Source organism: Chaetura pelagica, unplaced genomic scaffold, assembly GCF_000747805.2.
Source record: "Chaetura pelagica isolate M959 unplaced genomic scaffold, ChaPel_1.0 scaffold356, whole genome shotgun sequence".
NCBI classification, from domain to species: domain Eukaryota; kingdom Metazoa; phylum Chordata; class Aves; order Apodiformes; family Apodidae; genus Chaetura; species Chaetura pelagica.
Window position 1 is genome coordinate 262,858 of NW_009953964.1, and position 16,380 is coordinate 279,237.

The following is a 16,380-nucleotide window of genomic DNA, read 5'->3' on the forward strand; positions in this document are numbered from 1 at the left end:
AATAAATCCCCCAACAGCCAACTAAAAAAAACAAAAACCCCCCCACCCCCCCCCCCCCAACCCAAACACAACAAAAAAATTCCAAAGTTTTAACACAGAATAAAATCAGCTCCTTCTTTATAGCAAACTAATATTGAGTATGGCCTAGGTGTCCTTGGCCTGTCTGGTAACTTCAACCAAAGGACTAATTTTCACAAGAAATATGGGGTTTTAGTCAGAAGTTTTCTATGGCCCCCACAAAATCTTCTGATATAACCTTCACAAGGTTTACTATCTGCTTCCTCCTGCATGCAGGATGAGGTCTTAAGCCACTCTGATCTGCACAGAAGCAGATCCACTCTGCAGAAAGGAAGCAGCTTCACAGTTCTCAGCTCTTGTCCTGTTCTCTAGTGACAGTCATTTCCTTACAGCTCCCTGTGTAGCAAAACTGACACCAGACCAACACCAATCTCGAATTCATAGCAGAAAGACAGCCCTCTCCTTAGTGAAGACACTCTGGCTGGTGAGAGCCTGGAAGCTTTCACAATCTGGCTTTCCAGTAATGGTAACATCCATTTGACTCAGTTTCCTCTGAGCCAGATAAGCCTTACCGCGAAAAATTGCCTGACTGCCACCAAGTCTTTGATTGAAGTTTCATTATCAAACTCACTAGCTGTGACTGGAAAAGGTAACTGGAAACATTCTCTGTTATATTTAAAAATGCAGTTTGTGGAGGCTGCGTGCAGTGTAAATTCCGGTCCATATTTAATGAATGACCTGAAACAACTTCTCAAAAAGTCTGAGAAACACAGAACCTTCTACGACCTTCACCTCTTTCTAATGCTTAGGAGACCCCAGAGAGCAGGTCTCCTAGAGTAGAGCAGCATGCCTGGAGAGGCTTACCCTCTGCTCTCTACTGGAAGGTGGCACAAAGAAGTCCCCGATGGTGGCCAGGTCCCAGAGGGAGGCAGGTGGTGCACCGTGGTCCTGCCCTGACATGCTGGCAGCAGCCCTCCTGAAACAGAGTTCCCATGTAGATGATTTGGGCAACCTCAGATTTGTGCTGTACTTGTTTGCCCATCTCTGAGCTTTGCCTGGTCAACAGTCTGCTTACATATGTGAACTTTAGCTTTGACTGGAACTTCACCTTGCATTGCCTCTAGGTAGTTCAGACAAATTAACTTTCTCCTGTGCTGGCTAGTTCCTCTAAGCCCACTGCTATCTCGCTGGAGCTTTGTGTGCTATAACATTACAATGCCCTAAGGCAGGATTAGGCCGTTTGTTTACATATAAACATGTGGCACACTCCACATCTACAAGTGTTTGGTTTTGCATAGCTAGCAGATAACAGAGCTTTACATTTCCTTGCTAAATATTTAAAAGATCTATATTTTTTCCCCCCCAATGATTGTATTTTGGGTCTGGTTTTGATCACGCTTTTCCCAACCTTAGGTGGATATAGCAGGAACCTGTGATTTAGACATGCATGAAATTAGGGTAAAACTCTAGTTTGTTTTTCAACAGCATGAGTTTTACTTTTGGGTTTTGTTTAACAATCTTTAATTAAAAATAAATAATAAATATTAGGTCATTTTTCAGCTAGATGGAAATGTAAATGTTTAAAGTGATTTATTTCCATAATTTACCCTTCAATGCTTTATAATATATCCATACTGCATATTGAACATGACATCTTCTGACAATCTATTTCTGTTTTTCTCTGTTCTGTACATAGCACTCGGTTGTGATTTTTTTTTTTTCCTGAAAATGCCTCTATCTAAATTACTACTAACACAGGTATTTTTTCCCTGTGTTTTTTCCTTCTACAGATTCAGAATTCATCACCACAAAGAGCTGCTATTGCTGAACAGATTCTTCTCCAAGTTTTCTCACACTGCCCAGTATTTTTTTGAGGTAATTTCAGTACTGTCACATCACACTTGAAAAAAACTTCAAATAAATAAATACTTGAATAATGAAAATACCCTACTGTGTTTTCTTATTTTTAGCATTAACATTTTGTATCATTCATATAATTTCTTAAGTTCCTGTAAAATGAAATAAATCATACACTGCAAGACCTTTTTGTGAAGCACACTCAGGGGTCTTGGGGGAAAAATCTGAACTACTTACTTGTAGGAAAGAAAAGTCTGTTTTAAAATAAAATTTCTTGATGTAGTTGCTCCAAAAATAACAGTGAAAACTTGAATTTGAATGTCTCTGTGGGCTTCCTACAGGGAAAACAAAACAAAACCATAAAAATAAACAAACAAAAAAACCCCCAACAAACCCCACCACAACAAAAAAACCCAGCATATGCAGACAAATAAGGAAGGCAAGTTTATGAAACATATTTGCATTTCATTTCTACCTTAAATTGCACAATATTGCAGTTGAAGTGATGTGCAAGGGCTTGCTTTTCTGTTTGGATCTCTAGACACTATGAAACCCCTTTCATACATGTTTCCTTTTCATTGAAAGTACAGATGGGGATGGGATATCATGTGCTTCTTTGCATACTAGCATGAGTAGGAAGGTCAGAGACTTTAAGACCTACAATAATTTCAATTAAATATGCCTTCTGAATAATCAATTTCAAGAAAGGAAACAAGAAGTAAAACACAACTTAACAATTACTGACTTCATGATGGTTTTGGTTGTTCAGTCAATATTAAACTGATGATAATGCTCTAAATAGAAGTAAATTATTTCAGAACACAACTTTACAGATTTATAAAGAGATTTAATGATTAAAATAATGTATAACAAAGTGTCTTTATTTCTGTATGCTTCATAGTAATTTTCTACATTCTAAGATCATTAATATCTATGTTCATATCTCTTTGTGCTTGGATTCTTAGGTTTCTTGTGCTCTTTATGTTTATCATGGTATAAAAGGTTATTGTATTTGAACGTACAGTTTCTTCAGTTGTTATTAGTTAAGTGATCTTCTATTACAGAAGTGCTACAAATTGCCTGGTAACAGAACTACTGCAGTCATGAACTGTGAGCCACAGACACTGGGCAACCGCAGTTCTGCTTGTGTCACCAACTGAGCCACTGGGAAGCCTCTTTATAAACGTACATAATCAACATATGAGGGATGTCTTGACAAGGTTCAGCTGTTCCATAGCTCTTCTGCTTTTATCCTACACCTACTATGGGAAAGATGTTCAGCTAAGGAGCACGTCTTGCAAAGCGCACACACGATGCCATGGCAGGTGTCGGGTGCACCAGTTTACCAGCAGCAATCAGAAGGAACTGCAGAATGATCAATGCTGTTTACATTCTGGCCCGTTATAAGAGTGCTTTCTAACTACATGAGAGATACAGTAGGTTAAAGAGAAGACAGCTCCTGCTGAGACTAAAAAATCTGTGTAATGAGGCTAAATTGTATGTACATACTTTGTAATTAAAAGCCTGATGCTCTAACTCTTTAAAGAGCCATCTCAATTCAGCCTAAGTAGGTCTGTTCACTGGAAGAGCATGTGAACTCCTTGCTGCGGAAAAGGCAAGGAGTGCTTACTGCTTCTTTAGGGGGCTGCACCAAGGACATGATTAAATGCTGCAAGGTATAATCACACAGGTACAATAAGGAGTCTAGGGCAAAGCAGGATGGTGATGTTTCTACTTTGATTGCAATGCAGGGAACTGTGTTGTGTTACAATTTTTAACCAAGCACATAATAACCCAGATGTGCTATGTCGTTGTCCTCTCTCTGTCAGCTGTCATGGTTACAGAATTGCTGTACTGACTAAAGGGAAAGGGATCTTAAATGGGAGAAATAAGCAGTCAGGCCTTCAGGGATATGTTTTGGGATAACAGGGTCCTGCAATCACAAGTGAACAAGGCCATTTTGAAATCTCTTCAGATAATAAAAAATGTCACTGAAAATCATTCTTCCTTTTAGATTGTTGGTCTTCAGTATGTATTTAGATGCCAGGTTCATAGTAAAGTTAAAAGGCTTAAATGAATGAATGAATTCTGAAATTTTCTGAAGAAAGGTAAAAATGAACCTATATCTACCATTGTGCAGAATTCATAGCATCAGTGAATTGTTTCTCATGGTATCTTTTGAAATGGAGCTAAACTTCCAGAGGAGTATTGGTCAAATCACAGTATGTCTGCCTTTCCCGGAAGGAACCCTTACTGTTCAGTGACTGCTGGCATTACATGTCAAATGTAGACATTTCAGCTGTAAATTTCTTTCAGTCTCATTTTGGTTCAACACATGTTGAGTCAAATAATGAGTGAAGCAGAAACAGTACTTTAATATTAGAAGATCATTCTTTTGCAATCATGCTACTCCCAGTGGTGCCATATAAATCCTGATCACCCAAGCTATTTTTACTGCTAATAGTTATCTTAAGCCAGACCTATTCTAATTCTGAGAAATTTAGAACACAATGTCACTCTTTTAAGCTTGTTATACCTAGCTGAACACTACTGTGAAGTGCAATGGTTTCTGCAAGTCAGGCTGATGACTGGAAAATCCTAGTCTTTTGCTATTGATGACCTTGAATGCTCTCTGGAGAGTAAGCAGCAGAAAAAATGAGGGTTTTCCCTGTACTTTCCCAAGCTGCTCTGTTGAACAGACCAGAGAAGCCTAATCTGAGCTTTAAAAAGATGCCCACAGCATAAGAAAAAAAACCCTGTTAATTCACACATCAGATTTCAGACTTCATTCATGCAAGCTGTGCAAACTTACTGTCTAAACCTCAGATACGTCCATTCACTCCAAACCTCAGTTTTCAAATCAACAAAACACAAATGCATAATTTGCAGGAAACTGATACTTTACAGGGAAGTGTAATTAAGACAATTTTATGAAGCATTTTCCGTCCTTTGAAAGCAAAGGATACACTGCAAAAACAGGGGAAAATATCAGACTGCATTTAATACATCCAACATTTTTCTCTGTCCCATTAGCAGTGTTCAAATGTAAAGTTTGTAAATCCAATCCAAGTAATTACATAATTGCTATGAGAGATCAATAGTTCTCACTTTAGTTTTACCAGGCAAATTGACTTTCATGGATTCCTTTACCTTAACTGAGCTGTACTGCCAAGTTCAGGCCATCTCCTGCTTCAGTCTACTTCAATACAAGCCAGGCAGGTTCCTCTAGAGAAACAAAACCAAAGTAAATCCACATGGGCTTTTCCCAGTCATGTGCTTCAATTGACTTGTGACAGTACTCAGGAGGAATTGCTCCATGACTTTTCCAGGGACTATTAGTCCTTTCTGTGTCTCATGGTTGTTGATGTTACTCCTCCTCTAAGCAGTTGTTTGAGACAAGAGGCCGTTCCAGCCATCACCTGTCCCACATGGCAACAAGGAAATAACAGCAACAGTAAATAATTAATCTGATCACAATTAATGGCTTCAATTTCACTCATGTTCCAGAATTTTCATGTTTCTATCACTGCATTTCTAACTTTGCTTTTGTTTAAGTAGATCTGACCTATGCTATCCACAGCCTGCTCGACTGCTTCATTTTCATATTATCAGTTATCATCAACAGGTTTTTCCACAGCTATGAACTTATTTTTCCCGTTTGGTGCAGAGTTAGGAATGTTAAATACACTTCCATGGAGGTGAAAGAAAAAAGTCCTGATTGACAGTAGTCTGAGAGCTTTCAGCATTTAAAGGCTACCTTATAACTTGCCAGGAGATAACAGGCCCTGCTTCTTTGCATGTTTATTTGCATAAATACTAACATCCAAAATTACATATATTTAAAACATTTGCTTTACACAACATTCTATAAGAAAACCAGAAACAATATATTGCAAGTAAACCTGCAGGTGACTTACATTGTCCTGTCTTTTCTTGCGGGGATAAGATTACAGGTTGCCATGCTCTTTGGCTGCATCCATTTTACATCAAAGTGATAAATCCAGATGTCCTGGTTTGAAGAGTAACTCACGCCGTACTAGCCTGAGTTCTATCATATTTACCACTTCCAAGAAGAACAGGAGATGATTTTGTGGTCCTGGAAAAATGTTCAGGTTTTGTAAGCTTTGCATTTTTCCTTAGAACAAATCTGGGATGAATAAAACTTAATGCTTATATATAATAGAGAAGCAAACATCACCTGCTTACTAATGAGGCTGTGTGTGAGATGACATGTAAGTTATCTCCACCTTTTCTATTAAATTATGTAATATCATCTGAACAAAAGGAACAAACAAACAAACACAACAAAAAACCAAACATAAAAACCTCACTTTGTGGAAGTGTTACCTGTTTCACTGCAGGAGGGAAATCATCACGCAAACTCAGGGGTTAAAGAAGTTTGAGCATCCCAAAGACATCCCCTATCTGACCAAGGAACACTTGTTTCCAGTGCCAAAATCAAAGAGCAGGTCCAGTGGAATTCCTCAGAGCTGAGCTAAAACAGGGCTATTCCCAGTTGTAGCCGGCCTAGGGTAGGCAAGGATCTCAGAATACCCTCATTTGCAGCTGAAGTCACACTGTCCCCTCCAGAGCCTACAAAGCAACAGACAGGGAGACTGAGTAAATATCAAAGCCTTCATCCTTCTTCCAGCCAAGAATTGTGCTATTATTTTATTTTATTTTAATAAATGACCTATAATTAGAGATCTAATCAGTTGTGCTACAGTGAAAGGGACATGTGTGATATGGGCATAATAGTTTAAGTCGAGGTAGATGATGGCATTACCAGCATTAAATAACCAGGTTCCCAGCTGACAAGGAAAAAGATACTGCTCCTCCTTCTTTGAACTTCTTGCATTCTTTGCATTCTTTCCATAAATCATTTAGTAGCTGCCCTATTCATAGGAAAATGTATGGCTGAAGATAAAAGGTGTTTGGGTTTCTTCCCTCCACTGTCATTGATGTGAAACATAATAAATTATGCCTGATTTGCATGTAAGTTTGCATACACAAAACTCTTCTCATGAACCAGCAAACAACAGGCTGCTCTTGTCAGAACACATTGTTTTGAGAGCAGCATAAAAAACAGCTACTGAGCTGTAAGGCACATCAGCATTACCCTGCTGCTCTGTGTTACTGATACTTTGCCACAACAAATCTACACTTCTGCAAAGGCAACAAAAAGAAATAAACTCATCAGTTTCATATCTTTCATTGTGCCACACTCCAAAGAACCTCCACTGCTTTTTAGAACAACCTGACAAGAGGGAGATTCTGAGCCCCAGATGAACCTGTATGCAGAATGCATGAGTATGAAAGCTTTCCCTGATGACAAAAATGTTACCTGTCTTTCAGCATGCTGCCTGGAAACACACAGCAGTTCATTTATAGTTTGCTACTATCTGTGTGATGTTGCCACGACCCTTTTGGCATTGCCATGTTGAGCAGATTGCCTCTGCAACTAGTGGCCTTGCAGGAGTAAAAGCATGTTACTAGTCCAGCTGGATATGCTGATATTGGAGGTCACTTACACAGTTTCAAATGTGGGGAAAAAAAACCTCCTGATTTGGCATGTAGTTACTTCAGAGCTTCTGACAGGTCTTTGTGAAACGTACCAGTGTGCCAAGGTTTAGCTCCATTTGCCTCTTGGAACTACACATGCAGAGTTTGATACTACCACCTGCTTAGTGCCTGCCTACCTTACTTATCTTCCATGACCTGTCAGAGAAATAGAAGCAATACTCATCACTAGTAACTAGAAGGCAACTGGAGAGATGTATGGCTGGAAATGATTGAATGACAACAGCATTAACAGTTTGGGGAAGTTACCTAACCAAAGCAAGCCCAACATTTGCAGAATTTTGCTTGTAGTCTTTGTCACATAATGAAGCACATGTTAAAAAAAAAATAAATTAAAAAGGCATTAAGTGCAGAAAGCTTCTGTCATCAGGATGCTACTCCCTTCAGATCACCCCTGACACCCTGAGTAGAAATGAAGCACCACTTTCAACATCAACAATCTGTGTAGAAGACAGACTCCACTATTTGTTTTGGCACCCATTTCCATTTCAAATGCACTCAGATTACACTGCATAAGATATTTGTTTTCCTCTGAGCAAAATACATGTATACAGAATTTCCTATCCTTCTGGTTCTAGGACTGTATGAACTGAGGTGGCTAATTCTACATGGCTTCCTGTGCTTACACTTGTGACTTAGGAAAAAAAAACAACAAAAAAAACAACCCAAGCACAAAGATCTGGGTCATCTTTTTCAAAGATGCATGGGAAACATTGTAAGGATTGCTGTAAAGTGACATGAACTAGTAATGTTAGGAACTGGCAAACCTGCTGCGAAGAAGTTCGTTATTTTCCTTATCTGGGAATGGTTTCACAGGAAGCAACCAAGAAACTACAGACATTATTAAACAGTGAAGAATTTCATATCCCATCATGAGAGAAAGGTTGAAATCTGGAATGCACATGTCAAAGTCCCCTTTGCTCTTTATTGGAGAATTGAATACTGTCAGGACTGGAATGTAATTTTCCTTTACAGATTCCTGCACCACACCTCTTGGTGTCGTCTTTGAACAAGGAGTAGCATTTAACCTTTCATCAGTTTATCTTCTGGAACATCAGGCATTCCAGACTTTTACATTTAAATATGAATCTTGAAGCCTTGTGGACTAGCTTAACTCTTCTTCCACTTCGTAAGAATGTTACAGTCTTAGATATTTGCTTTATAAGACAGGTATGAATAAAACATAAGGTATTGGGAAAACTCTTTTTATGATATTTTGCATTGTCTTGCAGTTTATTTTTCTACTATTTTTTTTCATGCATGACCAAAGAAGGTCATACTGCACTTGGAAAACCAGGTAAACAATGATCAGACATTTATCTCTGCATATATCTGAGCAGTAAGACTGTTCATCACTGCATCAGGAGGCTGCAGAATGTTAGATTTTTTTGGTGTGTGATTTAGAATTTTCCCATTGTTCACAGAAAGCAGCCAAGGTTTGCAACAGCCACACCAAATTTATTATTTCTTCCAGAATGGTTTCAGAGGGCAGCACGTGCTGGCTGTCACTTTTCTCTAATGAAATGAGGAAGGTTCTGTCTCCCAGCCCTACAGTCTGTCACCAAGTAGGATGCATCTGCACACTGAAGTCTCTCATCAAAATCAACCCAAAACTGATTCAGCACAAACTGTTGAGGCTTATTTTAGCAAGTATTAGTAGCATTTTTCTTGGGCCTGGTTCACTCTGACTGAACCAAAGTAAGAAATGATTACTTAAGCATTTGTGCAGTAGAGTTCAGTATGCAAAAGGCACTAACCACCTACAGGAGTGGGTGATGATGAGTGGTGGGAAGTTCACAGGCACCCAGTACAAAGGGAATATTAAATACTGCAATCATAATTTATGCAAGCCACTATCATTAGTCAAGTAAATACCAGCAAAAAATCTATCTTTGACTACTTTGCCTAATCCAGGAAAAAGCTCCACTGTAAGTGTGGTCCTTAAAATAAACATGAAGCACAGAGTAAATTGCATTTCCTGCATACTGACACCAACAAGAGATTTAGCAGATCTTACTGCTAACAGCTCTCCAATGTAACCTCACTGTTAGTGCTAACTTTGCATCCAGTGCTGTTCCTCTCTACTCTCCTGCTAAGCTGCCTGCAATTATCTGATCAATTAACTGGTTTGGATATGACAAATGAATGAGTCTCACAGTTATTTTACCTTGATGTAGCCTCATTTTCCTTAAAGCTAGCAGGGTTTTTTATAAATAAAGATGGTTGATGAAAAATACTTTGTTCACAGTGTAACAGATTTAGCAAAGTCTCTTGAGTTGCAGAAGGGGCTACACTGCCAAGGCATGAAGGACCCTGAAAGCTCCATGTTCTCAGATAAAGCAGCACCTTGTATTGCAGGACTCCAGGGTTTGCAACTGATTCTATGACTAGATGGAAGAACTCTGGGGCTGTGTACAAGGGATCCCTGGCTGCAAAGATCTCTGCTGTGAAACCCCAAATCACTAACATGGTTTGGGTTTCAACACCCTTCATGAAGGAGAACCAGTGCTGAAAGTCACAGACTTCACTGCTGCAGACTCAGGACACGGAACTAGGAAAGTCTGCAGTGAGAATCCAGGGGAGGTGTTTCTAACAAGGTCAATGACATGGAAGCTGCCCTAGGGATTCAGCAGCAGGACACCTCAGACACATCTAGGAACTCACTACTTTTTGATCATTAGTCAAGACACACTGCCTGCCAGTGAAAACTTCTCATATTGAGAGTTTTACTATGGCAGAAGAACAGTAAGTAGTAACTATTCTGACCATTTTTGTGGTGAGATGGAAGCAGCCTTCAAGAGTTTTCCTGACATTTAAACCAGAAGTAAATAATTGCAGAATCATGGAACAGTGTTCACAGTGGTATTTAAGATAGCTGCATCTCAATACAAATCTCACCCCTAAAAACCAAAAAAACATCAATCAAGAATCTTCACAGACAAAACTACTCGGAGTTCTTGTGGCCCAAATTATGTTTTCAAGCAGCATCAATAAATATGTTTGCAAATCAGACTATAGGTCTGTAAAGGTAAGCAGTGTTTTATACATATGTTGGTTACAGGTCTTAGTTTAACAGCTTCTTTTATAGCCAACTTTAAGGCAAAACAAAATGCACCAAAACACCCCTATGAACCAGAAGCTTTCCCTCCAAAAGCTGCATATTTATCATATTAGTAAGAGACAAATTGGATCATTACCTTTGGCAGAGCAGTGCAGGTGCTGGGCTGATGTGCAGTAGCTCCAGGAAGGGATCTATGGCTGGTTCTTGGACCCAATTCTCTCTGAAAAACACAAAAATACAGATGAAGAATGCTCCTAATTTGATTTATTACAAAGTAGTTCTGTTTCAAAGAAAACAAGGATTACATTCCAAGCAATCATCTTTCCATTCCTCCTTGGACAGCAGCTTCATTAACTGAGCTGATGAGTCCCACCAGTTGGTTGCAGGGGAACTAATTAGTCTCTAGTCAGGGAACCCCCCAGAAAACATACCTTTGTGAAGAACTGGCAGGTTGGCAGCACTTCTTCATTAGGCATAAGCCAAAAGTGGTATTTGGTTGACAGGACCTGGGAATCAATGAGGCACAACGTCTGGTCCTTTTGCATATCTATGTAGATTTCCTTCTATAATTTGGGACTGGGAGCTAGGTGCACAAAATGCTGGGTGACAACAGAGTTGCTTTTTACTGTCTGCTGTTGTTTAACATAATTCTTAGCATAACCTGCACCTTGTTTTTCCCCATAGTTTTGCTGTTTAAGTCCAGAATGGAACCTTTTCCATTTCAGCACTGAAGAAATCTATTTCCGCTCAGTTCTAAGAACTACATCTTCCACAGAAGCTCTTATTTCTGGGCAATTTTTATACATTTGCTGAATCCAAGACACAACTGCACTGACTGAATGCACTTCTCATTTTTCTCATGCCCAAGTGTCTCTATCAGAAAGGCTGCCAGCTGCTGACTTGCATGATATTATGTCCCACCTACTGAGCTCAGAGTTTTGGAAGGGCTTGAAAATTGAGGGTAGGAGCTCAGGGCTCAGCACATGCCTGACTTCAGAGAAACTTAGGGCAGAAGGACACCACCAAAAGTAATGTTTTTTCTTAAGCAACAATGTAAGCAGTGTAGGTAGGTTTCAGCTTCCAAGTGACAACTGACAGAGGGCAGAAAACTTGGAATAGTCAGGGCAGCCTTGACAGCGAAAAGTTTAAACATAAAAATTAAAATAATAATTAAGAATGCAGAAAAGACTGCAGTGATGTTGGCCAATTGGCTGGCATGTGAAAATATAGTCTGGTTTATGACATTTTAAATTATCAACATCACTCAGCTCCAGCAGGGAAACCCTAAGGATTATTTTTATTTAGTGATATTTTACATAGTAGCAGCCAATTATATTCCTCAGGCATGAAAATTTTACCTGGCCATATACTACCTCAGTCTGACCTTCTGTGACTATTACACTTCTCTTTCCTCAGCAAGTTGCTCAAGTCAAATTATGAAGAAGACTTGTAGTGACATAAGTAATATAGTACACACACACAGGTACACACTCTTCTGTACAAATGCTTTATTAAAAATGCTTCTGAGGGGGCCCGTAACAAAACTATACCCATAGAGACTTAAAAAAAAAAAAAAATCAGGACAAAATGGCAGTTATTACAATGTATTAATATGTTTTCTATCATTCCAAAAGTCTGATCAGTGCATTGATCAGAACAGTTAAGCTTGATGTCTACATATGCTGCAGGCTACCCAGTCTGAGATATTATTCTAAGTAAATGTGGTAATTTATTTCTAATATTTACACAAGGACTAACAGCACAGACACTTAGAAAATTAAAAAAAAAATAAAAATCAGTACAAGGACTTCTAAAATATCTGCAATTGATGCTTTGAAAATCCAGACTTTGGAGTTGAAACTCAGAGACATTTAAACTTTCTACTTCTTCTTTCTCCTTCCTTCCACCTCTCCACCAATATTGAAACTCTTTGCTCAATAGAAATGACCCATGTAGAACATTAAGATGGAAGAAATGTGTTTTCTTCTTAGAAAATAAATGTATTAAATATATATTCAGGACAGATCCTGATTTCATTATATTAATAGATTTGCTTGTGTAAGGAAAAAAAAAAAATGACCCTGTAATTAGAACTGAAAACATTAAGATCCAGCTGCACCAGCAGAAGAAAATTCCATCATATTTTACTATATTTCCCTTCTGTTTGAAAATGACTGTTGTGCCCATGATGATGCCAGCTTCCTTCACAGCCATATTCTCCTTGGGGTTGAAAGGAGTTAAAAATTCAGACCGTGTACTTGGCAGTGGTGAAGAAAACCAAAGCTGGCACACACCATTGAAGTGTTGGTTGTCCCTCACTATGGAGTAGTGCTCATACTAAATCCATCTGTGTCTCAGAATAGCTTTGGCCATTTGAGAACTTGCTACACATGTCTAGCAGAGGCAGCCTCTCAGCAGAGAGGCTGTTTAGAGATATAGCCACATTTCTGATATTTAGAAATACAGCCACATTTTTATTAGCACATAGGAAGCATGGCAATGTTAGTACCGTGCCAGAAAATGCTTCATGCTTAAGGCAAATGGTAACTTCTCAAGGATGTCTGTAGAAGCCCATGGTTGGCAGCAATACCAGCACAGTGTCCCAGGGGAGCTCTTCACTCCTCTTGCTGTTATTACCTCTTATTCTTATGTGGAGCTGTCAAATGTGTCGTGATTGTGATTTGGATAATGGGTAACAAATTTGTGGCTGCTAGAAGGTAGGCTGCAGTGGGTCCCAGAGACAAAAGGCTAATGCTAATCATCTGCCCACAGACCATTTCCTCTCATAAAAAGCTATGTTTTGGTGTCTTGGAATCCTCCACTTAAACCTCAGTTCCTTCCCTGGAGTAGAGTGTGTTATTTGTGCCAATACTGCTGTAAAAATGGGTGTTAAACTGGTTAAGCACAGAGTTGCTGTAGCCAAGGTGGCTAGAAGGCATAGAATTGGACCACTCTCCCACACCATGACTGGGGATATTGGGGAGTGGAGAGTAGGAGTTAAAGCCTACCATATTCTGTCCCATTTTGTCAGTGGGTTCAGAGTTGAGTCCCAAAGGCACCGAGCGGCTCACGGAGTTGGAGCCGTTAACATAGGCAGTCATACTAGAGAGGAAGTTACTGAGGCATGAGCTGCTGGAAGAGGGAGGTGGAGACCCTTTCTCAGGTGAATTGTCAGTCCCAGGTGATGAGTTTTCCAAGATATCCTGATGCTCTACAGCTTTGGGGCTGCCACTCAGGCCACTATCCTCTGATTTCTCAGATGCAAGAGTGGCAGCACTAGCCCCAACATCAGACTTTCTTTTCCTCTTCCTGCGGAAGTTTCCATTGTCAAACATCTTTTCACAGTTGGGGTCCAGAGTCCAGTAATTCCCTTTTCCTGTCAAAGGGGACAAAAGCACATTTTTAGTTGAAAACTATGCACACAGACAGCAAAGAGCAAGTCATTGAGGGCTTTACAGTATTTCTCTCATTTCAAAGAAACTGCATGAGCAAAAAACTGATGTATTTTTTTTTTTAATAGATAAAAGCAGAAGTCTGTTGAAATTTTTTTTTTTTAAAGTGCAAAGTTTTGGGCTGTATCCTTTAGTTCTGACTCTTCACAGAGGCAAAACTACAAGTGGAAACACTGGGAAGGCTTTTTGTTTTGTAGTGTTTTCTTGGAGGGGGAAGGATGTTTTCAGCATATAGCTGGTCCTCTGAATTTACAGCAGTCAAATTCCATACTGGACTGCTCCTCCAGATTCAGTGGGGTAGGATAGGCTTCTAACAAGATAGAACCAGATTTTTGGCCCTCTGTAGCAGTATAATTGAATGGCTTTTAAATGTTCCTGATGGTTCCACACAGCTATTGATAGAAAACAATAAATAAAGGAACAATCTGACAGGGGCTGGAAACGGCAGAGGTGAGATTCCATGCAAAATGCTATTTGAAGCAAACAAAATAAAAACAGCCTGCTCACCTCTTGAGAATTATTGCTGACTCCCTAAAGCTGCTGTGTTTCCTTGACTTAGATAAGTTTGCCTTATCCCCTTTCCATTAATTCCTAGTTAAGTATGACATAATTCCTATGGATTACACCAGAAGGGTTTTGAACATGACTTGCTCAGTGAGACTGCTCCAGTGCTTGCTGAGCCTCACTCACCAGTTCTTGGGAAGACCTAGACAGCAAAGAATCCCCTTCCCTGCAGACATTTAGTAACAACAGGGATTTAGACCTCAACTATGCACAGTTGCTTTTTAGCTCAGACCTACGAAAATAAAAGCTACTGTGTGTATGTCCATAACTAGGCTAATACGTTTCTTTACAATGTATTAATAATTGTTAATCAAGCTTAATCAGAAGGGTGGGGGGAAAGGAAGACAGAGCCATACCTGGATCATCTTCGTCTCGGGGCACTTTCTTGAAGCAGTCGTTGAGGGACAGGTTGTGCCGGATGGAGTTCTGCCAGCCAGCTTTGCTTTTGTTATAAAAGGGGAAGTTGTCAGCCACGTACTGATAGATCTGACTGAGAGTCAGCCTCTTTTCAGGTGCTCCATGGATGGCCATGGCAATAAGTGCAGAGTAGGAGTAAGGTGGTCTAACCAACTTCATAAGCTCTTCTTGGGATGGCAGAGGAAGCCAGCCAAGGTCCGTTCCTCCCAGGCCATGCATGTTAGGCAAAAGCTGCCTTTGCATCCCATAAGACTGAGGGATGAAGGGACTAGCATTGGATCCTGTGAGGTAGGGTGGTGGGGTAATGGAGGGTCCATTTAGCCAGAGGTAAGGGTTGGGAGTAGCGTTGTAATCCGTCGTCTCAAAGGTGCTTGGTCGCTGTGGACTAGGGATGTTCTGTGGATGGAAAAAGTTCTCATAGTAGATATTCATCTCTGGAGGTTCTTGACCAATATTTGGAAATTGTGGACTGCAGCGTGGTGGTGAGTGTGTTTGTGGATCAAAGGAGCTCATGCTCTAACACAGGCAGCTGGCAAGTTCTGACACACCTGTGCTAGTGCTGCTTTCCTGAGACAGGTGCATCACCTGTGCCCTTCCCTACCTACTTATGCACCTGTAAATGTTTCAGCTTGTGCTGCAGGCTCCACCCCAGAGCCCTGAGTGGCTGCAGATGAGGACGATATCCTTGTTGGAATGCTGGCAGTCCCAGCCAGTCATTGATGTCACATCAACCAAATGTGAAAGTTACAAATTTCTATCTTCTTAAATGAATGAAGGAATTTTCCACTAATGTGATGCACACAAAAGGTGCCTAAGGTGCCTTAAAGTCAAATCCTCTAATCTGAGATCCTCCTTTTTCTACCTTTCACAACAAAGCTTTAGCATTTAATATCTCTTTCTTTTTAAAGAAAAGCCATTTTGTGTTGCTCCTCGTAACACCTCAGAATGCAAAAGCAACCATCACTCATCAGTGAAAGAGTAGGCATATATACATACTAAAATAAGAAAAAGAAAAGGTCAGACCTCCTTTTCTTTGTGTAATTTTAATTGCAGGGTTGCTTGTACTTCCCCCTAGGCAATCACGGTACTACAGGCAAATTCTGTAGCTGGCTACTCACGTGAGTAATCTTACTGATATAAATGGAATTGCTCCCTAAAGTAAGGATTAATCTTGTGAGGAAAAAAAATTCAAGCTTAATCATCAAACCTTTCTTTAGAGCTTAAAGTGGTGAACTGAGATGGGAAATGATTATTTGCTGCAGGATTGGTGCAGAGAGCTTGTAAAAACTTTTAGCAGAATTTCCAAGCAGGAAAGAGGAGGTGCTCAGCACAACTCTCTTCGGCTCATTTCCAGTAACTTCATTTGTATTATTGAGACTAAAGTTTATTCCCTAAAATTAAGTAACAAGGAAAAACCTCTATCTCTCTTAG

General features: G+C 39.8%; 1 protein-coding gene across 2 annotated transcripts; it reads right to left on the reverse strand.

Moving 5' to 3' along the window:
• Positions 1-13,338: 13,338 nt before the first annotated feature.
• On the reverse strand, positions 13,339-15,462 carry FOXI1 (forkhead box I1). 2 transcript variants are annotated; one of them, XM_010001937.1, is made up of 2 exons: positions 14,889-15,462; positions 13,339-13,892 (listed from the first exon to the last, which is right to left on the reverse strand). In XM_010001937.1, exons 1-2 carry the CDS (start codon positions 15,460-15,462, stop codon positions 13,339-13,341), a joined length of 1,128 nt encoding a protein of 375 aa, XP_010000239.1. The 2 variants fall into 2 exon arrangements, with proteins under 2 accessions (XP_010000239.1, XP_010000240.1); XM_010001938.1 differs by having other exon boundaries at positions 13,339-13,618; positions 14,879-15,462.
• Positions 15,463-16,380: the final 918 nt, after the last annotated feature.